The 27092-nt window shown below is 40.9% G+C and overlaps 1 protein-coding gene across 19 annotated transcripts in view; it reads right to left on the bottom strand.

Moving 5' to 3' along the window:
• The window catches only part of akap6 (A kinase (PRKA) anchor protein 6), a 234406-nt gene that overhangs the window by 87099 nt on the left and 120215 nt on the right, over positions 1-27092 (bottom strand). For all 19 annotated transcript variants that reach the window (XM_078940959.1, XM_078940958.1, XM_078940957.1 and 16 more), the window contains one exon: positions 2947-3077. In XM_078940959.1, coding sequence (XP_078797085.1) covers positions 2947-3077 — 131 coding nt within the window. The remainder of the gene's footprint in view (positions 1-2946; positions 3078-27092) is intronic.

Consider the following 27092-nt stretch of genomic DNA (forward strand, 5'->3'; position numbering starts at 1 on the left):
ACAAGCAAGGAGGGGCTTCTACTTCTTTTACTATTTACTTGCACATGTCCAACACCCACAGTTAGATATCAGTTCTTTCACAGCTCTATTCCGACATAAGAAAGACTTGGTATCAAATAAATCCAACTGAACACAAACCTCAATTATAAATTTCTTCTTCATAATTATTTTTCCAACAGTTGGCACTTCCATGAATCAAATCAGACGCCATCCATACGTCCATATGGGCATGCTCGCTGCAGTCCCATGGGCCCTGCAGCAGGCAGGCGTCCCGTCCAGGATGTACCCCGCCTTCGCCCAACAGTTGCCGGGACAGAAAGGGACACAGCAGTTTAAAATAAATGGATGGATGAAAGTGCAGGACGAGAACCCTCGCATCCATCGGCTATATGTGATTTGTACTTCCCCCGCTGGTCCATTCACTAAAAGACGTCATGTACCCAAAACTAAGCACCTGATTGCGAATCGTGCTGCAGCAGTAGTTGCCTGTTGCTTCGATCTGGCTGCAGGACCTCTGATTATGTCTGTACCACTGACATAAGATTGAAACTGGATGCCACCGTGGCTGTGAATCGTGGTTGGAGTGAACGCAGCTTAAGTGCATTTATGAGGGAGCAGCAGGAGAAACTCTTTTCTAAACATCGGAGCCACAATCCTATTAATGTTGATGTGCTGCAGGCGGCGGCTGCACTGAACCCTTCAAAGACAGGAAGTAAAGCTCGATCGCACCTAGAATCTCTGTCACCGGACGTACTTTTCCTCACTAAAATACTGGATCCGTCTGAGCTGAGAGACAGAAAAAAACACATGTTGCATCTAATTAAAGACATCACACACGCCACTGCACTGGACACACACACAAACAAATAAATGTCCAAATAGCGAGGGGCACAACCCATTGTAATCACAGAAAGGTCACGCAGCAGAAAACTCAACAAGAGAAAGAAAGCTCGGCTTTCGTTTCTGTGAAGAAAAAGCCGTTGGGTTTTTGGATCCTGGCAGAACACGGGTCAGCTGTTCAGCAGTGGGTTGTGTTTTTGTGCGTTTTTTTCCCTGAATATACAAGAACATTCTTCCTGTATGAGGAATCATCAACAAAACTGTAAAGTTTGTATGGCACAGTGATGTTTGTGTGTCGGTGCGTGTGTGCGCACGTGTCCTGCCAGCGAGTGATAACCACAGAGGGAGGCTCCTCAAAGTGGAGGATGAAACGCCGACAAGCAGCGTGACCAGAGACAAATTGAGCTTGGCCACGTCGAATTACCGCTGTTAACGCAAACACGCTCTGTGGGTGCGTGATTACAGTCGGCTGCGTGTGCGCGCGTCCCATGTTCCCGTGTGAACACGCCGCAGAACAGAGAGCACACTGTGTTGTTTCAAGTCGGTATTTTCTCTTTTTTTTCTCAGCATTTTGAGTTTCTTTGCATGACTCAGACTCTGTCTAACCTTTGAGCTCAAACAAACAAAAAAAAGAGATTTTTTTTGGGGGGGGGGGGTCTTTTTGGGATTCAGAGACGGCTGAAGGTCCAACACAACCCCAAAAATCGTCCACCAACGCTCGTGGCATTCACACAACTAACTGATTGTTGTTTCTTTGGAGGTCTTTAGCCAAAGATAAACATGTTACTTCCAAAATGGAAGCTCGTGTCTGTGAGGCCTCAGTCATTAAATATATTTAGAACAAAATGCAAAAATAGCATTTTAAGTTCATTCAAATCTGAAGTTTGCGACCTTCAGGACGATCTCAAAAGATCTGCAGTTCCTTAAAAATATTTTAAAATATAAAATAATGGGAACAAGTTTTGAAAAATTCAGGATTCATTTATCAGGTTTGGTATTTTTTCTGTGTTGATTCAGGCGGTGGGGAGACAGAGAGATGACCTTCAGCTCCAACGTAAGCTCAGGAACGTCTGCACCACACCTGTTCATGCTGTCACAGGTGTGCCGGACTGACGACAAAAGGCCGGTCAGCCATGTTTAAGCGTGACCCACCCAAATGGAGAAGCAATGATCAGCAGAAATGTCCTTTTTCTTTTTAGCTTTGGTTGGAAAACATCATTTTGATCCAACTAAATCTAAACATAATATAGACTTTCATACCAAAGGTTTTCTGTTGGCAAACTTTTCAGGAAAAACGTTTCTGCTTTTTAAAATTTGATTACCGCATTCTCTGCACTATAGGGACACAGATTTAAGGCAGAATGTCAATGAATGGTCTATTTTTGGACTTCTGCCATGTATAAGGAGCACCAAACTATAAGGGGCATTAAGTGAGAAAGAAGAGTCAGAGATGACCCTGTCACCTTATGGAGGGAGTTTTGTTCCATTATTCTGAGCGCAGCGTAAAACTTAAAGAATTTTGTGTGCTCAAACAATTATTTTGCACTTTAAACAGAAAAGTGTGCTTGAAACTAAAAGAATAGGTGCAATCAAAACAATTTCACAATACCTGCAACTCACAACCTTGTTTACAACACGTAAAAAAAAGACTGATACCGCTAAAACACAGGTTACCGTAACAACACTAACTGTAGTAACACGTGAAAGAACACGTCAGCCACGTTACTGTATTCATAATATTTACAACAACACCAGACCAAACACTTTGACAAAACGCCTCTCAAAGTCACTTGGACATCAGTAAGCACAACCAGAATTGTTCCATGAACCAGGTGCTCCAGATTTGAAGGCACACTGTTGAATTTTTGTGCTTTATTGTGCAGAAAATATGGAAAATCAAATGAAGAGTTTTAGACCTATTGTAGGGAAAAGCTTCGGAATGCTTCCGAGTGCTTCTGCTGCTTACCCCATCTATTCAGGAGGATGCTCGTCTTTTCTTTTGGAGAAACTTTGCTAATGTGTTGTAAGTTCTGCATTGATTTTTTTCATGCGAGCGCTGACACAGAAAGGACTGAACCAGCGTGTGGTTTGTGTTTCCTGCTTTACCTGTTGCTCCTGGTTTCCCGGTCGTTGGCCCTGCTGTTGGCTGATGGAGGGTACTCCAGGCGGCTCAGCTTGATGGCCATCCTCTCCAGGGCATCTCTCTGAACTTTAAACTGGCTAGAGACCAGGTCCATCTGAAACACAGAACACATGAGCTCAGAATGTAGAGAATTCTCCTGAACAGCTACACCAGGGGTGTCAAACTCACAGTGGACCAAAATAAAGCAGTGAAGTAACGTCACGGGCCAAACTCAACATTTATTGAAAAATTAACTGCAACTGATATGCAATGTTTAACCTTTTCACACGGAAACAAACCTCAGTTTTGCTTAAACACAGAATCTGGAACAACCAAAGTTTTATATTACAAACGCTAGAGAAATGAAATTTGAATTAAAAGAAATATCAGTGGTATTATTTTGTTATTTAAATAAATAGAGCAATAAATAAAGAATGTCTCTCCCCGTAAGTTTCTTTTTAAAGTAAATCTTTGTCAAAGCCAACACCAAAAGAACCAAAAATAATGTCATTCAATAAAAAGCCAACATTTCAACTTTGAACAGACAATGCCTAGCAGGAGAAAAAGTGCAAAAGAAACAGATTCAAGCACAGTTTGCTACACTCTGATTTACTCTGCACATTGGTCTAAGCCAGATACCCGGCATCTTTTTTCTTAGATGCAAGTTCATCAATGTGGGCAGGTTCTGAGCTGAGGAAGACCTAGTATTTTAGAAGGCATGTCTTCAAAGCTCCCATTGTCCATCCTTCGTTTGGCCATTTTTGTCCGATGTGACTGGAGCATGGCTGTCAGTGACTGTCAACAGAAAGAAGGAGCGGCAGTTGAAACTGGTGTGCACAAAGCCTTGTGGGATTTGTAGTTTTAGCTGAACAGTATATACCGCGGGCCAGCTCTAACGCACATTTGATAGGATCTCGCGGGCCAATTATAATTACACTGCTAGCCAGGTTTGCCCCCCGGGCCTGAGTTTGACGCATGTGAGCCACACTGATGTCATTACTGAGGTGATTTTTTTCTCATAGACCAGCTTCTGCTGCAGTGATTTCACTCATTTGTGTGTCGACTCAGCTTCTCCTAACACAGCATTGGTTGAAGAAGCAGCAACACAAACAATTCTCACACACACTTGTCAGGCTGACAGACCTTCCAACTGATGAAGATGCAGACGCTTTGGAAACAAATGCAGAAGAGCCAACAGAATAGACTAAACATGGAGTCCTTCACTAGCGACCCAGAAGAGTTCATTCCAACCGGCAGAACTCCTCTGAGAACCAACCCCACCTCTGCACAACTGTGGAGTGGGTTTTCTCAGTAGGTTCATTGTTCTGCTTCCAACGGAGGAGCAAAGAGCACAGGCCTTTGATGGAGCATCACTGGTGATGGGAATCCCAGTGTCAGCCGTAATGTGGGAGTGGGGAGGAATGCTGATAAATCCCCCCACCTTCTGGTTTGCTTCATCACACGGCATTCTCAGGAGGGACCAATGACTGAAACTGGACCATGCCTTAAACCAGTTTCAACAGCTGCTTCTTTGGGGGCGCTATTGTCTGAAACAAGCAGACCAGGACAAACAAAGGAAGGAAGAAAAGCAGCTGACTGTCAGCCTGTCACTGCACCACATTTACTAGGACTGTCTGAATACTTGGAGATTCACGACCTGCAACCAAAATTCAACAGGAATATTTGTGACATCTGAGATTGTAGAGATCTTTAGGATTCCAGTAGAGTTTAATAAAAATACACTTCAGGCAAGGGATTTATTGCTCTAAAATGCAGCATAATGCTGGATTTTAAGTATATAAACTAAACAAACTGAATGTTTTACTGTCACAGGAAGTAGACAAATCTTCAAAGTAAAGAGTCGGTGACGTTTCTCATTTTCAAAGTAAAGCTGTCGAGCGTTCTTGTATATGAAAAAAATGAGACTGAAGTTCAGGTAAGTGAAATAAGTTATCAAAAATGGATTTTCCTGTAAATAAAGTCAACAATTTGACTAGAAAATACATAGTGAATGAATAAAAATATATAAAAAATCTTGTGATCAATTTCCTGTAAAGAGGAAAAAAATCAGTTTATAAACCATCCGTTGAAAACAGTTTCAAGATTTGTTGTTAAATGATGATGTTTCGTTTACTGCTGAGTAAATGGTAAGAAAGTGAATATAGTAAATAATATTCGTGTATGTGATATACCTTTGGGACACAAAGGAATATTTATTTTCTTTAAATATTAGTCATTTTCCTGAAAGTAAGACGACTTGACCTCTGGGGCTCCGCCTTTCTCTCCTTGTGGGCGCCGCCCATTTCAAGATGACGACCTAGAGCCGGTCTCGGCAGCGTGTCTGCGTTTCATCCACAAAAACAAACAACATCCAAACATTTGTAAAGATGAATGTGCATATTGTGCAAATAAAATAAGAGGATTTTTGCTGGTCACCGCTAGCTCCACAGAGGTCACTGTGTTATCCTGGGGGCGGGGCTGGGGCGGGGCTGGCAGCACAGACTCTTCCTGGAAGGCACTGCTCTCACTTACGTCAGCTCGTGAGAATCCACTCGTTTCCGTGGATTGGGAAGGCTGGTGCTCAGATAGCAGGTTTTTAGAGGAATTCCCAGAAATGAATGAACCGATCAAAATTCCGCTTTGGGGTTTCTGTTCGTCAGGAATGAACATTTTAATACACTTAAAAGCTCCAAAAAGTTGATTTTGCATGATGTAGACCCTTTAAAACATCAAAATCTTTGTGTTGGCCACTTATTTTTGTTGATTCTGATCTCCTGTTCTAAATGATGGTGATTGAATACATACTATTTATATTTACATATATCCAGTAATAAGACACACATATGGCAACTTTTTGAATTAAATAGGAAGAATTGTGGTTCGATCTGTGAATCGATGTTCTTGATTCATGAATGGAATTGGATTGACACCTGAGTAACGATCCACAGTCCTAACATTTACCCAGCAGACAGTTTCAAACAGACTCAGAATCGCAGCTGCTGGGAGAATTCGCTCCCACGTACAGCACTGTCAACTTCGTCCAAATCCTTTTAAGGAGCACAGACTAAAAAATGAGACGACGTTGGACCTCTGAAATGGATCGTCTACGTTTAGTCTGATGAACCGTTCAGAGGAGATGAAAAAAATGTGATGCTTTTGACAGATGTGCCCTTTAAAGCTCCTTAAGCAGCCAACCAGCCTCTGGAAACACAATCTCCACTTATGCTGCACTCTCATTTCTTGACTAAGGAAACACTCGCTGGCGCACGCACATGATTATACGTGCACAGATGCACTCACTTATTTACACATCTTTCCAACATGTTTAGCATAAATTGCTTTCTTTTGCACACACTTTCATCCCAAACGCTCCTGTAAAGCGACACACAAATTAACCACGAACTGCCACAGATGTGCACACACATCACAGTGAGTCACACTCAGGACTGAGCCCGCTGCTTAGGTGTAATTGCATACAAACTATATGGAGATGAGCCTTCAATTGAACCAATGAAGGCAGGCAAAGTGTGAACAAACAGCAACGTACCACACACAAAAGCACACAAAAGGCCCTGTTTGCCACATTGAGTAACAATATGAATAAAGTATTTTTGCGTCAAGTCGCGTCAAGTTGCGTTTATCGTCCGATCCACTTAGCAGAGTCGACAGAAGGATCGGCAAAGGTCATCCAATCTGTGGGAGGCAGAGCCGCTCAATCAGAGAGCTAATAAACAAGCGGCTGATACACAATCAGCAGCCCGGTCTGCACTGAGCATGTTTTGTTTGTGTCTGCATTGCAGCAACACAAATGAAACTAAATGGAGGCTCTCTGGGAAAAAAAAAAGATCTCACTCTAAACGCCTCTTCATTTTCTTTCATTACTTCCTTCTGCTTTGATCTCAGCTGCATTTTCAGGCTGTTTGCTGCCTGGTTAGTCTGTCAGCGAGTCAGTAAATCAGTCAGGTTGTTCATTAGTTTGTTAGATTGCTCTCTCTGCAGTAAGTTTTCCTTGCGCACGTTCTCTCATGTGGACAACGGACCACATTTGAAAGACGAGCCCAAAAGATATCTCTTTGGCCGGTTGAGCTCCTGAAGACATTTTTCAAAATTTAAAAGAATATCTCGTAAAATTCAGTCATCTCTGTTCTAAAGGAGGAACACTTTCAAGTATTTAAGTCACAATAAAAAAATACACTTTTCTATTTTCTTTTTCTGGCGGCGCTTTCTGGCTCCTCTCTCTCTCTCTCTGTGGGGTGGGTGGTGTGGGGCCTGGGGGGGGGGGGGTGTTGGCGCTTCAAGGGATGAGACCCATGGGCTGAGGGGACCTGAGCCCTATCCTGGGAGGGGGTGGCTGTTTGACCACCGGGGGACAGTGGTGGGTTGATCGCCTGGGGCTGTGGGCGCTCCTCTGTGGTGGGGCTCCGCGTCGGGCCCTCCTTGCACGGCGGGGGGGCTGCTTTCATGGTTGGGCTGGAGCTTGCACTCTCTGTCCCCCCATGCCTCCCTGCTCTCTGGCTTTGGGGGCCCCTGTGGCGGTCCTGCTGGCCCTGGCCTGGGTGGCGGATGTTCTCTATCTGCTAATGTGCGGCGGTTTTTTATGTGGGCTAGGTGGGCGGTGGCCCAGGGTGGCACATATAGGGGGCAGCATTATCCATGCCTGCAATGTTAGACATGTAAGGGTTAATGGCCGACGAAATGTGCATTATTACTTTACAACGCACGCTGGCATCAGACGGTTACTTCTGCGAAGTGCGTTAAAAAGTAATAATGCACACTTCGAAGGCCATTAACCAGCATATACCATGGTCACTTACAGAACCAATAAATATTAACCACTTTTTAGTCCTTAATTCTTGTTTCTTTTTCCTTTTTGGATCACTTTTCTCAAAAAAAGCGGATTATTTGTTACGATGCGCCACACAACGTAACAAATAATCCCCGTTGCGTCGCGCCGCACCACCGCTGCAGTCCAAATTCAGCGATATATATATATATATATATATATATATATATATATATATATATATATATATATATATACACTGATCTTTCCGATGGGTTGAATAAAGCAACAGTTCAGAGAGAAAGTTCTCCTCTTACCCCTTGTTTTTGTCCAAATGATGAAGCAAAAGGTTGTTTTCAAGAAGCTGGCGCAGTGATACAAAACATTTAAGCTAAGTGACACAAAAGATTTTCCAATATGTCCGATAAAGTTTGGCCTCAATTACAAAAGGGATTTATGCAGACATACCTCTGGTTTGTCAGAAGATTCATAACCCTTCTTGTTAAAGTAAAATATGTCCAACACAAGAGGACTTCAGCTCTAATCTGTTTGCCCAGCTGTTGGACAGGACAAGTAAAAAAAATATATATATTTTTTTATTAGCTCATAAATGTATGCTTTTACAACCACGTCCCTTTGTTAGCAGCCATCTCGTTATGGATGTTTATGATTTGAATCATTCTATACCTCCAAAAATTAATTCTCATGTTCTATAACTATTCCTCTGCAGATCATCCAGCTGATGTGAAACGCTGCAGTCAGAGTTCTGATAAATAATTGCCAGTAGAAATCATATTTCTCCTGTTTTAGCTTCTCATCCATGACTGCCTGTGAAAAAAACAAAGTTGAAATTAAAATGTACCACCATATAAAACTTTAAAAAAGTGAGATGTATTATACATCAAGGAGCCCATATTTTCCAAATTGAGCACTTTGTTTTCTGTCTGCAGAAGTGCTGCTTGTTCCTAGAAGTTCTAAAACTACAATGGGAGTCAGGGCTGGGAAGAACTTTGATCAAACCGGTGTTGGTACCGAAACTGTTCGGTCTGCAATAAATGTTCGGCAACCTGCGACTAACGTTGACGTCATACTATTTGATTGGCTGTACGTTGGTCGTGTAAGATAGTGATTGGTCTGGACAAATGACGGTGCGATTGTTTACACTGTGCAGAACTTAACATGGGAGTCGTTAAGAAATGTCTCCTTTCTAAAACCACACTCCAGTGGTCACTTGAGGTACTACACCTACTACAGTTTGGGAGCAGAGGGTGGTGGCTTAAAATGACCTACTCATTGATTCATGAATGTTGCTGCTCAGATCATCCAGGTTTTCTGTGTCTGGGCCAAATTTCTGACTCACAGAAATTGATGAAATGGTTCATACATTTGAACCAAACTGTCCTAATGTCTCAAAGCCCTTTGGACTCAAACAGGGCTTTGCTCACATCCTATTCAGGCCTGTTTTTTTAGCACCAACACACTTTTGTTAAAAGTTTTTTTTTTGTTTAAGGGCTTTTTCCTACAAACACTTGACTAAAAAACACAAATGTATGGTTAAAAAATGCATGCTTTAAAGCTTTTTTTTGATCTTTAGGTAATTTCCACAAATAAGTTAGATCTTCCTCTTTTGATGAAAATGAAGACCTTTCCCTTTCAATCTTGGAGTCCAGAAGATCAATGTGAGTTCTGCTACATTAAGCTGTTTTTAGTTAGGCCTTTTTGTTGACGTGTCAGATCCAATTTATCTGCATCTGTGGAAACCCTCGTGACCGCGCTGAAACTCTGCGTCCTCGTGTGTGTTTTCATGATCGGTGTTTGGAGACAGTGACTGGATCTCGCGTGAGCGTGTCTACATGTGCTTGTGCTGGTGTGCAAGTGTGCTGCTTGTGTGTCGTTGTGTGCGTCTCCTGGGATTTTCCCGGGGCTATAACTGCCAATCACGCTGCAGTGTGAGTACTGATAGTTGAACAGCAGCAGCATCTCAACCCACTACAGAATCAAATTCACAGCCTGCCCTTCAGCGTGACTGAATAGGCATCAATAACACAACAAACGGCACAAATCAGATAAATGCAAAACTCTGTCAGTTTAGTCAAAAATAACTGAATCAACATAAATGAAATGGCATGATAGAAAAGGCTCGCCTCTTACAAAAGCTGAAGAGAGAGTGTAAGACTTTTATGGGCTTTTTTAATCGTTTTTGTCTCAAGAGGGAACCAATGACTATAAGAGGCCAAATCTCCTGGAAAGATCCCAGTTCCAGCAGCTGCTGGTCTGGGGGAACTATTGTCCAAAACAAGCTCTGACCAGGACAGAAAACAGCAGGATGAAGAAAAAGGGCTCTTTTTTCCAGGAAACCCTTCAGAAACTATTCATCGGAGCAGATGGATCCGTCGGATATGTCGGTGTGGGATAACAAATCCTCCTTCTTTTGAAGACTAAATCAGTTTAGCTAAACTAAGGCTGTGCAAGTGTAACACATGTTTTGTTTTTAGTGGTTTGATTCCACAAAAAAGGTCAATTTTGTCAACACTTGTGCCTGTGTGTCAGTCAGTTTATCCAACGGTACTTGAACTTACAACGTTCCAGTTGCACGGTGCCGACGAGCATGACCACGGATTGCTGCGGGCCGCGGCTGAGGTGAGACGTGCTAGTTTGATGTCTGTCCAAGAAGCGTTTAATGTCCGTTCTGTAGCGTGTGTTGTTTCAGTCTGATGTGGGTAGTTTCATGGAAACTAACAAAAATTCACGCCACGCTTTGTGGGCTGCTGTTCTTCCTTTTGTGTATTTTAATTTCATTAAAAAGGAAAGAAAAAGCTGACAAAGCCAGGACAGATTTTTCATTTTGTGACACCATCCCTGAATCATCTGTGATCAACACAATGTGAGGTATAACAGGGACACAAAGCGTCACTCAAATGTCCAACACAATCCAGTCTGACATCTGCAAAACGTAGTTATTTTCAAAAAATGTGTTTCATTTTTTTACGCAACTTGACCTCTTTGAGTTTAACAAATTTGCAAAAAAAATAATATGCTTCAAAATAATAATAATAAGACTTGAAATTCAAAACTCACTTTACACAAAACACCTACAAAGCTTACACTACTGTCTGTTTTTAAACCATGGAGAGTCCACTTGGTTTCAAAACTGAAGGAAAACGTACCAGAGTTCATTTTCAACTGAAGAGGAACCCTTGTTCTCAAAATAGATGATCAGAGTCTCTTGTTTGTTAAACCAGGTGAGCTTTATCACCCACACAACAAGAAGACCACCAGAAGAACCCAGACCTGGATCAGAGTATTTACACTCCATCATAATGTGTTTTTCCCTTCAACTGAACATTTCAACAGCACAGGCTCTGTGATGGACTTGACTGCTCTGTTGGTTGCTGCACAGAGACTCTCACGGTGCGTCTATAGGTCATCACTTATCCGTTCTTCTGTGAAGTTTTGTCGTCAACACGAAAATTTACTTTCTTTGAATAACTTGCAAAAATGCATTAAAAACATTGACTTTTTTGCTTTTGTACTTAAGTGGAAAGCAGCAAAAAAAGGTTAATGAATAAGCAGATGCATCAGCGAATAACCTCAACCGGCTTCAAACGCAAATGAGTCCATGATGCAAAAGACAGTCAGGGAACCAACTCATTAAACCATTTCTGTTGGTTATTCTTTGTGGCATCCTAGTGCAAGTAGTAAAGAGTTAATGCCAGTTTGTAGTGTGTGTGCGTGTGTGTGTGTGTGTGTGTGTGTGTGTGTGGTTTTTGAGCGTTTGAGAAGGTGTCACAGTCCAATTTCTGAGGTGAGAAATTCCAATAAGTGTGTGTTTCTGTCTTGATGGAGCAAAGCAATGGGTAATGATACAGGATCGATAATGGATATGAGATGGCTACAGACACACACACAGACACACAAACACAGACACACAGGTACACAAAACACACAGAGATACACAAAAACGCGCACGTCTGTGGATGTTGAAAGTGCAATTCAGCATCTGACCACTTTGAACTTTAAGGGCTGAATTAATAACTGCTTGCAGCCTAACACCCTCCACCCACACCCACACACACACCCACACACACACCCACACACACACACACACACACACACACACACAAAGTCAGACTAGGAGCAAACAGTTGTTAATTGAACTACTTTGATCAAGTGTCTGTAATTTAAAGATAATTTTTTACCAAACTGTCCTTCAGTCAGAATAACTGCAAAATCTTTCTTCTTTGTTTGTGTCTGTGTGTGTGTGTGTGGGGGGGGGGGCACACTTTAATGTTCCCTATTGTGAATGGCTTTGCAAATCAAACACCATCAAAGCAACAAAGGCCCATTCAAAATGGTTTGGATGATCCACACATTTGAATGAGCCCCTAAGTGTTGGTTCCTCATTCAGCTCCTGAACACAAACCAGGAAAATCAGGACAAACGTCAGCAGGCATCACTCAACCGATGGGAATGGCGGTCATCATCTTCTGGCCACGTCAAACGGATGTGAAAGGTGACGCTCCAACAAGTAGAGAACCCCCACAGAACCCACAGCTATCATGAGGAACACCAGAGCTCCTGACATACGTCCTCATGTCTGAACTCGTGGTTCTTTCCCATCACGCCTCACAATCAACACATTATTTTGCATCAGTTTTTATATTCTATGTTTTGAAATCTTCACTTTTCTGATGCATTATTCTTCATCCAAAAGTTGCTGTTTTTTTAAGTTTCTGGAGTTTTTTGTGCCATAATATCCTTGAAATAAGGCGAGATAAACAGCACCTGCCATATTGTTTAAAGCGTACAACACTAAGTGGCCAATCCTGACAGATTATCTGAGGTTACATTTGAGGTGGAGTGCAGGGGAATTTCCAGATGTGGATCATGTGACCACTGTCCCACAGAGCCCCACAGCTGTCCAGACGACTGCAAGACGAATGCAAACTGAAAATCAACAGAATCCCACAGACAGATTTCTGATCAGCTCACCATGAAAGGCAGTCAAGATCATGTGCAGGAATGCAGGGATTGGCTTTTTGGTTAGGTTGCCTAGCAACAGCATCAAGCACAGTTTTGAAACTTTTCTTGAGTTTTCAGAGATAAGTAATAAAATAAACACAATTTTTAATTGATATTGCTTTACAGAACTATATATTCCATATTTCTACCTGTTTGACATATCAATTCAAACACTTCTGTATACAAAGCTCTAGCAGGCCCAACATGAGATGGGATTTAATTTTTTTGAATTTTTTTCCCTTAATAGTTTTAGTATGTTTCCTTCCTGGACAGTATTACAGTACATTACCTTTATTTTGCTAGTGATGTCACTGCTCTAAATCCTTCACTCTCATATTAGGATCATATTATTTCATGTTTGGTTCATTATTTCCTGATTATCTTGTATGTTAATTAGAATAGTCACTAATGTTAATTAGTTGTATTAATGGCGCAGCTGCAACATCTGCCCCCGGCGACAGGCTCCACCGCGTCCCAAATATCTTCATCTCAGCTTCTTCCTCACAGATTTCTGTTTTCATGGTGAACATCTTCAGCCAGGTGTCAAAAATGTTGGACACACCAGATGAAGAATCATCAGATTCACATGTGGGGAGTAAGAGGAGGCGAGGCGCTTGAACAGACTGGAGCTACAGTCAAATGTTTCGGCACTGTGAGGCGTGGATCAGACCGCAGCTCGTCTTCTGCCTGATTCCCGTCAAAAAACATGTTCACCTCAGCGAGGCCGCAAAAGCTGTGGCCATCATTTCACAACGTTGTAGAAAGAAAAATGTTCAAAGAGGAGGCAGGAGGAAAAAATAAAAAATAAAAATTTCACTTTCCATCCGTTTCATGCTTTTGAAAAGTTTAAGCAGTTTCTTTAAGGCCTTCGGTTCTTAAAGTAGAAAAGCAATCAGAAAAAACGAAATAATGAGGAAACAACTTTAAAGAACGACCCTAATGGAAATGGTGTTGCTGGTGTTTTTAATATGTTCTTGTGAGAGAAATGCATGAAGAAAATTAAACTCAAAACCGCCTTTCTGAGTATTCTTTGTTGGAATCGTTGTTAACCAGGAGCAGATGAAAAAATGTTGTCTGAAAAAGATCATATTTGTAATGTAGAAAATCCACTGGGCAGGCAAAAGCTCCCTGATCTGATCCTTTCTGATGCATCCACTTGCAGACAAATAGATCCATAAACGTCCTTGTTTTCCTCGTCTGAGCCGGAATCCGGATCTAAACTGTACGGCTGAATAGTTCTAAAATTGCTCGCCATTTTTGTTGCACCAGTAATGTTAGCTCGGGGGTGTGAGGGGCTGTGAGCTAGCAGAAGGGCACATACACTTAGAGCTCACACCAATGGGGGGCGAGAAGGGGAGCGGTGTTGCCAACAATCCTTACACAACTCTGAGGAGAATTTCCTGTCGCTCATGCAGAAAAAGACGCAGGTTTTTGGATTTTAGCTAAAAACGTCAATCATGATTAGAAGACGACTGGGAACACATGAAAATAGATCAAAAGACGAGAGTGAGATTGAATTATCACTATTATTAACGTAAGGGTGTGTTGAAATTGTAATTTTTTTTTAGATTTAACCCCCCCTCTGTGTGTTTTTATCCAGACGTGTTTGTAACTCGTTTGGGAACTTTTGAATCAAACACGGATCCATGTTGTTTCCAGCAGCATCCAAGCATCCTGCGCTCCTCCTGTTTTCTTCTCCATCCATCGTTCTGTCATCTTCTGTCCATCCCTCCATCAGGTGGAGTGACCTTGTGTTTCATTTACTGATAATTACATGGATTTATTCCAGCGAGGGGCTTTAATTAGAATGCTAGAAGTATTGATTGCCTCCATCAAATCTCTCTCTCCTCTCTTTCACACATCCTCCTATGCTCCATCCATCTTTAGGCTCCAGAGGAGTCTGAAGGAAGCTCTGGCTGCTCTATCTACTGCTTGTGACAAATGTTTGTACTATTAATATTGTTATTATCTTTGTTGCACATTCTATAAAAGTGGTTCACAGCAGGAAGGGGGGGATTTAAGGCAGCCATGAAGGATAAACTTAGTCTCCTCCGGGCGGAGTTTCCATCGTGTCCGACGTTTGAAGTTCAACTAATTTGCAGCTTTGGCTTCTTCTTATTTAAGCCAATGAGCACGGTTGGCTCGCTCCAACTGCAAAGGACTTTAGGAAGCCCAGAAGAACAGAAGCATGGATATGCTGTGGACTTCCAGCCATCCTATCGGATTTAAGGGCTGGTATGTCCAGAAAAAGACCACAAGACTCTGAGAGACCCCTGATTGGTGGACTGAGCTCTTAGTGTAACAAAAGAACATAAACCTGAATGTGACAAAAAGATGGACGATTATCAGACTAAGAAAGAAATCAAAACCTGAAACATATAGGAACAAAATAGTTTGCAAGAAGAGGAGCCCACGCCATCACCACCACCACCAATGATTTCCTGCCTTCCCACAGAAGTGAAGCTTTGGTACAGTTTTAATGTGGAACATCTACCTCACTTCCTGGTAGGTTTGGTTCTTGGGTCACTCACTCTACACGCCACTCATCGATTAGGCCTTCACTCTAAACCAGGGGTGGGCACACATAGGGTTCTAAAATTGGATAGAAGGGCCGGACCAGGAGCAGAAAAAAAAAAAAAACATGGAATCTGGATGAAAACATTTGGATTGAAAATTACATTTTAAAACAGATCATTTTAGAGTTTTTAGGATAAAACTTTTGTTCTCACTTTAGAGCCAATTGCACATGCGGCTTGATGGACCTCGTGTAAAACTTAGAGAAATGCGGCTTTCATGTGGTGTTTGAATGATTGGAAGAATGAAAAACAACAAATCTTCCAACACTACATGGATGCTAGAGCGGAGTCCCCAAACCTTTTATTGTGAGGCCACAATACCTTTTTTTCTTTAAAACTTTAAACATCCTTTATCTTTCTTTTATTGTGAAGCCCTTTAGGGAGTTGTAAAGTGCTATATGAATAAAGTTTCATTCATTCATGATCCTTTTAATAAAATAAATAACACTATTTAAGAAAAAAAAGACCAAATAACTCTCTCTGTGTTTTTTAAAGACCAAAAGCCAGGAAAAAATCTACTTAGACATTAAAAAATAACAAGAAATAGTCGATCTTCTCCAATCTTCGTCCCGCTGAGACTTTGAATGCTGCAGCTCCTTACATCTCACAGTTTGCGCTAAACTTACAGAATAGAACTGAGCTGCTGTGTCCTGCACGTCTGTTTCTCATCCAGTAAAAATGAAAACAAGCAAATTTCTATGTCTTCTGCTGCAGCTACGCATATATCTGTGTTACCTTTTCACCAGTACAGAGTTCCCTCGTTCAGTGCAGGAGTTATAAGTTAAGTCCTAAAAATAACCGTGATCGGTGAAATCTGCAAAGTAAAACTCCTCACCAGTGTTGTGAGATCAGTGTGTGTGTTTTTTGGTAACCCGCCCTGGGGAAGATCTCCCCTGCGTCTTCCAACCACGCAGAAAAAGGTTCAACACTACACACACTACAAACCACTTTTCTCAGAACATTTTCCCCCTTTTCTCTTGTTTAAATTCTCAAAGTTTAAACTTTCAGAGAAATTAAGTCCATGATCTTTGAACGAAAACAAAGATCTGAAGAGCTCCACATTTCCGTACAGGAGACACAGCACGGAGGAGATTCATTGACAAGGTTTTCAGCCAATCAGGACACAGTGTATGTGTGTGTTAGAAATATAACAAAGGCAGCATAATCGCTCTAAAAGAATGAGTGAAACCTGAAAGATGAGCTGCGACATAGAAAGGTAGGAACACCTTTTGTTCTGTTTGGACATTTGTCTTTCAACATCCTAAACGGTTTTTGCCGGCCCTCCTCTGGCCCATTGTCCACCTGGACCACAACTATGTCGTGAACAGGCCTCAGCCACCAGCGTCTAGGCTCCGGGGTTAATCCACCGACGGCCCAAGCTTATCCCTCTTCATCTGCCCAGGCCCTAACCGGCAAAAGACAGTGGACTGTTTCGTGTACATTTTTGTATCACAAATAAATCTTTATCATTCATTCATTCATTCATTCATTCATTCATTCATTCATTCATTCATTCATTCATTCATTCATTCATTCATTCATTCGTTCATTTGTTCCTTTCATGAAAATTGATGTTCAAATGTTTACATGTTTCTCTTACATATTGAACATTTCATGATTGGAAGGGAGCAGAATTGAAGAACACAATTCTTATAATTATCTGCTCCCTTTTAAACATTACATTTACATTTCTCACACCATCACCTGTGCTCAGATTTCACAATATACAGTTCCACTACACAGTAAATACATTCAATTAATTTAATACATACATTCCAAAAATTCCATTCAACAGTCGAGTTTGTACAAACTAATTTGTTTAGCTTTATACATGCGTTTAAATTGAATAATATTTTGACAACTTTTTCACTGATTCTCCTGGGAATTCCACATTTTTACCCCTGCTATAGACAAACACTTTTGCTTTAGTGTTGTTCGAGCAATCTGTTGATTGAAATCAAATTTTCTCCAAGGATTTTCTTCTCCTGTGATAAAAATAAAAAGCTTTTGTAGGTCTTCAGGTAAATCTCTGTTTCTGGCTTTAAACATAACCAATAAGGTCTGCAATTCAATTACATTTTTAAGTTTTAATAAACCTGACTTAATGAAAAGTTCATTTGTGTGATCTGTAAATTTAGCTTTATGAATAATTCGAATAGTTCTCTTCTGTGTATTTCCCCCACACTTCAATACAATATGTAAAATAAGGTAAAACCAAAGAGCAATATAACATGTGCATAACATGACATGGTAAAACATATTTAGATTTGTTGAGAACAAAAAGGCTCTTTGCTAATTTATTTTTTACATAAAATATATGAGATTTCCATGTTAATTTGTCGTCCAACATAATCCCTAAAAATTTAAATTCAGACACCTGTTCTATATTTATGTTGTCAATGGACAAAGTCACTTCTAATAATGGATTGGATTTATCTGCGCTTTTCAAGACACCCAAAGCGCTTACATTGTGTCCATTATTCATTCACTCCTCATTCATACTTGGTGATGGTAAGATACTGTTGTAGCCACAGCTGCCCTGGGGCAGACTGACAGAGGCGTGGCTGCCAGTTCGTGCCTACGGCCCCTCTGACCATCACCGGGAGCATTCATGCACATTCACACACCAGTGGAGCCACACTGGAGGCAAGGAGGGTGAAGTGTCTTGCCCAAGGACACAACGACATTTTGGCTGGTGGGAGCGGGGATTGAACCACCAACCCTTCGATCATTGGACGACCCGCTCAACCACCTGAGCCACTGTCGCCCCTTCTGTTCTTTTTTTATTACCAAATACCACAAACTTTGTTTTTGTTAGATTCAAAGATAGTTTATTGTAGTCAAACCACATTTTGAGTTTTATCATTTCCATTTCAATACTTTTAGCTAAGGTTTTCAGATTATCCCCAGAACATTCACATTCCTAAGAACTCTCCTTGTTGAAATTATCTTTCACTTGTGAAAAAGACTTCTTGCCAAAGACATTTCATGTTCAAAGGCAGCAATGATGTGTAAGAACCTGAGATTACAATTCCCTTTAATCTCCCACAGTTATTATTCACGCAGTCAGTGAGGCGATTGGAAACTGGAAAAAAACACGACAGCTGTTGCAAAAACTACAAATTGTCTATGTTTAGAGGCTGAACATCAGACAAGTTTGTTACGTATTTACTGTGTGACCTTCTGAGGTTTAGTTGTTCATAAATATTTCTCCAAGTTCCTTTTATTTCTGTCAATGAAGATGAAATTAGAAAATGAATAAAGATGCTGAACTACATTATCTTTCCTTCAGGGGTACCCACCCCACCCCCCACTACCATGGGGGTTTATTGGTACATTTGCTTTATTTCGTATTGATCCCATTATTCATTAAGAGAGATGCAGTTTGGAATGAAGGAGAGGAATCATCTGATGGAAGAATCCTCCAGACTCGCAGCATTTAGCCGCTTTAAACTGCTCAGCTGTAAGCAGGAAAGCTTATCGCTGATCCAGTGGCTTCACAAAGATCATTCACATGAAGAATACATTTGTCAGGCCGAATTACGTTCATGTGATAACATCTTTAGCATTTCAAAGAATAGCTTAGCGCCCCCAGGAATTTTTTTATGCCACGTGACTTCCATGGCAGGAAAGCTGATGTCATTTAACAAAACTGTGACAGAGATTTGTAAAGTTTGTAAAGTTACATTTCAAGTTTTGTATGCTGTTTATGAGACTGATTTAAATATTCGATGATAGAGATGATCAGCAGTTTTATATCCTAACATGAAATCTGGTTTTTACGACAAAAACAAAAACAATTCAATTCTTTGCTTAAATGTTCAAAAATCACAAGTTTACAGGACTGAACCTTCTTTTGGGGTAAAACTTATGGTTCATTTTGGAATACTTATTTTTATGTTTTAGTTATTGAAAATTATAAATAGACGAAAAAGTAAAATATCAGTTTTCTAAATGTTGAAAGTTTCTTTCTTTAGAAGGTCCTGAGCATAATCGTTCAAACGTTTCACTTTCAGGACTTTAGGAAATGAAACTACCGGTATATCACAGTCACCCTTTCCAAAAAGTTAGAATCCATTGACAGATTCAGGGCCCACCATGTGTTTGTATGTTTTTACAAAAAAAAAAAAAAAAAAAAAAAAAAAAAAGGGGTGGGGGGGGGGGGGTTCCTCCACAGTATTTTCATTTTCTGAAATGCTTTTTTGTGGGTTTTATGAGCTGGAGCCTCAAACAAATAAACACTTGAAATCAATTAAACAGCGGGGCCTGAATCTATATTCTATGAACGTTTTTTTTTAAATTAAATTGTGTAAATAAATGCACTTTTAGATTTAAAAAAAAAAAAGATTTAAATTTTCGTTTTGACAGAATTATTCAAAAAAACTAAGATGACTGAACTTAAACATCTTTTGGCTCTTTCTAAATGATTCCATATAAAGCAGAGTATCATAGTCTACAACATCTCAGACACTGGACAATCATTATTGCTGTTAATCTTTTTTTTAAACGTGTATTTCTTTCATTTATCAACTGTCTGTTGTTTTTATTATGGTAACAAGTTAAAGTTTCTATTCTTTTCTATTTAAGAGATTTAGCTTTTTGAAAAGATGAGTTTTAGATTTGTCTGAGTTTCCCTCAGAAGCCCAGACAGGGACATTTAACATCCTGAAATATAAACCTGTTGTTAATTATCTATAATTTTGCTTCTCAGATGTATTAGAATGGTCAGGTTTTTCCTGTGGTTAGTGACTTCCTGAGGAGGAGCCGTGAGAGGATGGTGGTGTGTCAGTCTAACCAGGAGGATGCGCGCTGGTGCCACGTTGAAACAGAATAAGACGTTAAAATGTTCATTAATTTGCAGCTTGATAATCATCTTGAGCAGTACAGATTCACAGAGAGAGAGGGAACGATGTGTTCAGTGGATGGAGGAGGTGGGGGGAGAAAACAGAGCAAAGCGAAATCATGGTTCCACTAATAGACCTGCTGACTTCATTTTCTGCTGATTGAAGCAGAAAGATGCAGCAACTTTTTTGTTTTTTTGATGTTTGATTAATTATTTTGGTGCCAATCTATTTCAGCTTCCCTCCGTATTTAATTAAAATATCATTTTAAAAAACATAATTAAGTTTTTAATCCAACCGCAAGTGTTTGTGACAAAGAAAGGAGGAGTCTTCTTCCTTCTTCTTCTCTTTTCCCCCCACTGGATCAGCATATTGGAAGCTACCTTTGTGCTTCAACGCACAGACACGCAAAGACACACAGGAAAACACACGACCACAACCCGAACCAACACTGCAGGCAGCTTTACCCCAGAGTGTGTTAACATTTCTACTTCTGATTTAGTAACGCAGGGAAAAGGGTTTTAACAGAAACACACAAGTCACCCATCCACTCATTCATTTACCCAACCACCCATCCAACCACCTAACCATCCATCCACCCACCCATCAGTCCACTCATTCATCCATCAGTCCACCTACCCATCTATCCAACCACCTATCCATCCATCCATTCATCTATCTTTTCATCCATACATTCATCCATTCATCTATCCATCATTCACTCCTTAATCCATCCATCCACCTATCTATTCACTCATCCATCCCATCCATTTATGCCTTCACCCATTCACCAACCCATCCATTGATCTATCAACCAGTCATCAACCCATCCATCCATCTATCCAAATATGCATTCACCCATTCATCAACCCATCCATCTATACCATCCATCAATTCTTCTGCAGGACAATCCCCTTGAGGCAGAATCTGCTAAACATTTGTCGTTGGTTGGGTCCGTATTTCTTCACTACTCACTATTCAGTGCACTATATAGCTTTCTTTACCATTTTATAGAGCTGTCTAGATTTACAATTACAAAATTTAGTGCCAAAGAAATTTCCCAGAAGTCTTTGCACTGATGCTCACTAGATTGGTGAATATAGACCACAATGCATTGCGTTTGAATACTTTTTCATAGGAAAACACTACATACTATTTTATCTTATAAAACATTTAAGTTTTCATTTTCAAAAGATTGTGGATTTAGAGACAGTTTTAGTCTGATACCTAGTAGGTTTTTACTTCTCAAATTGAGTGATGTAATTTATGGCTAAAGAAAAAAAGTAGTGAGGATGGTGTCCAAATTCCCTTTAAAATCCAGTGCACTGGATAGTCCAGCACTATATAGTTTTTTAGTAGACTAGGGAGGGAATTCAGCCTGTGTTTGTGTTTAGTCACTGATCAGCTGACTGTTAAGGTTACAGTTCAACTAAGATTCTGCAGAAACTCCTCATGAAACTACCTGGACAGACACGTGTGTGTGTTTGTGTGTGTGTGCATGTGTGTATGAAGACTGTCTGCAGGATAACAATAAAACAAAAATTAAAATGGTTTGCATGCTGTCTTGGTGACTAGAGTTTGGACATTACCTAAGTATTTTTTTAAAGACATTGAGGAACAGGAATCAGGGGCCTCATTTATAAAACTTTGCGTAGGATTTGCGTCAGAAGTGGCGTACGGATGAAACATAGGATGTGCGTACGCACAGAAATATTCAGATTTATAAAACCGTGCGCACGCACATCCTACGCATCTTTCTCTTAATAAATCACAACCAATTCTAAATGCTGCGCAGCTTTTGCGGCTTCATGACACGCCCATAGTTGCCTATAAATAGTCCGTGAAACGCCCACAAATGAATATTCATTGATTGCGAAACCATGCCAAACACGGAGAGAAAATCAAAAAAACGTAACTTCACTCAATGTGAAGTAGAAGTTATCGTTGGCGAGGTGGAAAAGAGGAGAAAAGTGTTGTTTGGAGGGCACAGTGTGGGCATTATTTGATGTGGACATCAAAGTCGAGGCAAAAAAACGTCTAGCGCTGACCCCCCCCCCCCCCCCCCACCCCCACCTCCACACACACACACACACACACACACCCGTGTCTGCCACGGGTGTGGGGGGGGGGGGGGGGGGGAGGACACCGGAGCTGACCCCTCCTGATGAGAGACTGGCGGCAATAATTGGGGAATCCCTTTTAAGTGGAGTGTTGACTGAGGCGCACGGGAACACCGACGCGCCAGATGCACCGGGTGACACACCCCCAAAAGCCCGCAGAGAAAGTCGGAACCGGCTCATAAGCCACTCGTCCTCGTTTTCCAGCAAGTCTTCTTGCTGTCTAAAGATGCGTTCACTCCGAATTCTTCCATTTGCCACATCTTCTAAGATCAGCCATTGTGCGTCATTACGCATTGTGATGGGGCATTTTATTTCCCTCCATTTAATTACATCTGACAAGCTGCAGATGTCGGTAATAATCGACGTGGAAATGGGAAATTGATCAGCGCAAATGTAATTTCTTGTTGCTTTCTGAATGGTCGAGACATACGCCATACATTGTTTCATCAAAAATAAAACAAACTAAAGGCATATGCATGAATACCATAATTCTGTACCTTATGAAGAAATGTTTTAATATGAAAACAACTTTCCCTAGTGGACAATTAATGCATCTCTCTCTATCTATCCCTCTGTCTGTCTGCTCCTATATCTGCTCCGCCAGACGGACACATTGACGGGAATGTCAGTTTTGTACATTATTTCGTTCTGTTAAATATATTATTTATGAGGATGAATTGCACAACATGCCAATATTGCAGAAAATATTTCACTTTTCTTTTTGCAAATATGTGTTCATTTGAATTTCTGTTGTAATTTTCGTTTGATTTTTTTTTTTGTTTCACTGCTGATCGATCAAACGGGTGTTTGTGTAGCTGTTAATTGTAAGACTTGCTTTGTGAAGTCTTCATGTTATTTCTGAGAGGCAGTATTGTCCTTTTCGCTTTTACGTGTTTCTTCCATCTGCCGACGGTGTCGCCGTTTCTCATTTAACCCGTTTTTGTGCGTACGCCTGGGTCAGAGCTTGCGTGAAGGACCGCACATTTTCCCGTCAAGTTTGCTTTTTATAAATCTCAACTATTGCGTAGAGAGTGGCGTACGCCTTTCTTTTGTGCGTACGCAACGTTTATAAATGAGGCCCCTGATCATTTCAGCTACATGTTTGATGATGATGGTAATGATACTGAAGATCTGAAGGTTTCCATGACTGCAGAGTAACACAAACGAGGGACTTAAAGCTCTTTAGACAAACACGACAATAAAAAAAACTACACGTTCTATAAAGTTTAATGCTGCACAAGAGGCATCATCCGTTCCGTTCCAGGACGATCTCCTTCTATTGCATTTGCGGTTTTATTCTGTCAGGACTCTCCTGCAACACCTGACTGCGGTTTTACCTTTCAGCAAATGTACATCCCATCAGGACTTTTTTTTCTACTGCTCCAAAGAAAGCCCGTCATTTTATCTCCTACCATAATGTGTGAACAAACTCCCAAAGTCAAACTTCTCCATGTCCAAACCTGTGGAAAGGTCCGTTTTTTTTACCTGAGAACTATAGTTTTAGAAGAAGATCCCAGACGGTTTCGGTCTCAAACATTCAGCAAGACAAACAGAGGAGCTACTAAACTCCAGATCCATCCATGAAAAGGGGATTACCAAACCCATCTGTCCTCAGTAAATGTCAACAGTCCTTTTGTAGTTTAAATGTGAGACAAACTAAATCGAATCTTTAGCTGAAATCTCAGCGTCAGTCTTCTGCTCCATGTTTGTAAGAGTCCTTTCCGCTTTTCGAATACTTTAGTCTGATGCTAGTGGCACTTCCGTTGAGACGCCGTTTCTAGACATTGATTCTGACCTGAGGTCTCTGAGATAAACTGAGGAGGCACCTCAGCATCAAATCAACACCAAATTTAGAAAAATTGAGGTGATTATATCGACTTTTTAGCAGGAAAACGTCACTTTTCAATTAGTCTCATTCTTTATTATTACATTAAAGTTTTCTTGAGATACAAAGTGCAGAATGTGTGTTTATGTGGAGCTGCTGCAGTTTTTTCAGACTTCTAATTTTAAGGCAGATTTTTACATGTATTAAATTTAGCGCAGCGATTTAAAATAAAAAAAGAACCAAAAGGATCAAAACAGGGATCTGCTCCATCATTCTTGTCCTTGTCTGACCTTTAATTCAGCTTTATCTACGTGGTTATGGAGACCTTTCATTTTGAAAACTCACCTGGCGGCAATAAAGTATTTGTTCAAGTCACACTGCATTAGGTTTTCTGTTAAAACAAATATTAATGTGAAATAAACACTAAGAGATATGTAAAACAAGAGAAAAGCATCATGGGAGCTTGCTTCAGACCATTAAAAATGCAGTTAGCTCTCTCACAATCAAATTACCCTCAGCTCATTCAAAGCCTTCTTGAATCCATCACCAGGCACTGTGTTGTCTCCAAAACAAGCAAATTAGATGTGGCATTTATTTACGTGGCGAGTGTCAGAGGGGAATTAAGGTTTTGGGGGGTAAATTGCAGGTTATTAAGGTCCTTTCTGTGTAACTCTGAGCTTTCAGATGCAATTCAATTTTGAATTTCTGATACTGAAATTACAATTTGACAGAAAGAAGAAAGGGGCTGCAGAGTTTTTAAATCTATCCAGATTCAGCATCTGCAGTTTGCTGAGTTCAGACATGTTTATTCCAAGATACAACAGCCCCAAAGTAAGCAGAAAAACCTCAGTGAGGTTAAAAGAGCACATCACTATTAGTGAATCTAATCCATTAGCAAACAAAAGGCCCATCTTCAAACTGTAAATGGTTTGGTGAAGTATGTCTTACAGAACGCAGGTGTGTTAGAACTGTCCTCCTTCTTAAAGCTCAGGGGCCTCATTTATAAACGTTGCGTACGCACAAAAGAAGGCGTACGCCACTCTCTACGCAATAATTGATATTTATAAAAAGCAAACTTGACGGGAAAATGTGCGGTCCGTCACGCAAGCTCTGACCCAGGCGTACGCACAAAAACGGGTGAAATGAGAAACGGCGACACCGTCGGCAGATGGAAGAAACACGTAAAAGTGAAAATGACAATACTGCCTCTCAGAAATAACATGAAGACTTCACAAAACAAGTCTTACAATTAACAGCTACACGAACACGAACACGTTTGATCGATCAGCAGTGAAACAAACAAAAAAATCAAACGAAAATTAAAACAGAAATTCAAATGAACACTTATTTGCAGAAAGAAAAGTGAAATATGCTCTACGAGAGAAATATATGAAAGTATATGAGAGAGAGAGAGAGAGAGAGAGAGAGAGAGATGTATTAATTGTTTTATTTTGTCTCAACCATTCAGAGAGCAACAAGAAATTACATTTGCGCTGAACAATTCCCCATTTCCACGTCGATTATTACCGACATCTGTAGCTTGTCAGATGTAATTAAATGGAGGGAAATAAAATGCCCCATCAGAATGCGTAATGACGCACAATGGCTGATCTTGCGCTCTTAGAAGATGTGGCAAATGGAAGAATTCGGAGTGAACGCATCTTTAGACAGCAAGAAGACTTGCTGGTTAACGAGGACGAGTGGCTTATGAGCCGGTTCCGACTTCCTCGAGCCGTCCTGTTGGACCTCTGCGGGCTTTTGGGCCCGGCGTTATAGAGGAGCACTCGGAGGAACCACGCTGTGCCAGTCCCACTTCAAGAGGGGTCAGCTCAGGTGCCCCCCCCCCCGTGGCAGAGACACTCTGGCGATGGAGCGCTAGACGTTTTTTTGCCTCGACTTTGATGTCCGACCATTTCTTTTTTATGTCGGCCACGGTCCGAGGTTGTGAGGCTACAGCATTTACGGCGTCTGCCACTGTTTTCCACTCACGTGCCTTTTCGGCATTAGTAATGCCCACACTGTGCCCTCCAAACAACACTTTTCTCCTCTTTTCCACCTCGCCAACGATAACTTCTACTTCACATTGAGTGAAGTTACGTTTTTTTGATTTCCTCTCTGTGTTTGCCGTGGTTTCGCAATCAATGAATATTCATTTGTGGGCGTTTCACGGACTATTTATGGGCAACTATGGGCGTGTCATGAAGCTGCAAAAGCTGCGTTGCATTTAGAATTGGTTGTGATTTATAAAGGGAAAGATTCGTAGGATGTGCGTGCGCACGGTTTTATAAATCCGAGTACGCACGTCCTATGTTTCATCCGTACGCCACTTCTGACGCAAATCCTACGCAAAGTTTTATAAATGAGGCCCCTGGTCTTTGTCTCAGGACAGACTGTCTCTGCAACATGAAAGCATGAGTGAAACTGCTGTCTGACAAAGACTAAGACAAAAACAGATTTAAAAACCCCCAAAAAATGCCCATTTCAATCCATTTAAAGTCAGAGAAGAACATGAAACCTTTAGTTTCTACCATGGTGTCAAAACACTTAGGCCCGGGTTAAAAAAAACAGAATGATTGATCCTGAATCAATGATCCCTTAAAAAATCTATTTATCACATTCATAGATCAAATACCTCACATCTATGTCCTAGACTGACTCAAACCAAAAAGCAGCTTCCCGTTTTCTTTTAACACAAGACTGAATAACTGAAATAATGAAAGTTGCTCCTTAGTGCCGTTCTGGGGTGTTTTTCCACTTGCCTTCATTCAATTTGCATGCTACAGTGAACCAAGTGTTCAGGTTTGAATACACTCTGGTCTGCTTCTGACGGACAAAGATCCATCTGAAGAGGTGGACTCTGTTTTCAAATGAACTCTGGCACGGTACATTTTGTCCCTTCGCACTGTTAAATACAAACTGGTCCCAATCTGGCCCAACTCCAATGGTCCTTAGCCTAAAATGTT

This window comes from Oryzias latipes, chromosome 22 (genome assembly GCF_053564925.1).
Source record: "Oryzias latipes strain Hd-rR chromosome 22, Olatipes_Hd-rR_3.1".
NCBI classification, from domain to species: domain Eukaryota; kingdom Metazoa; phylum Chordata; class Actinopteri; order Beloniformes; family Adrianichthyidae; genus Oryzias; species Oryzias latipes.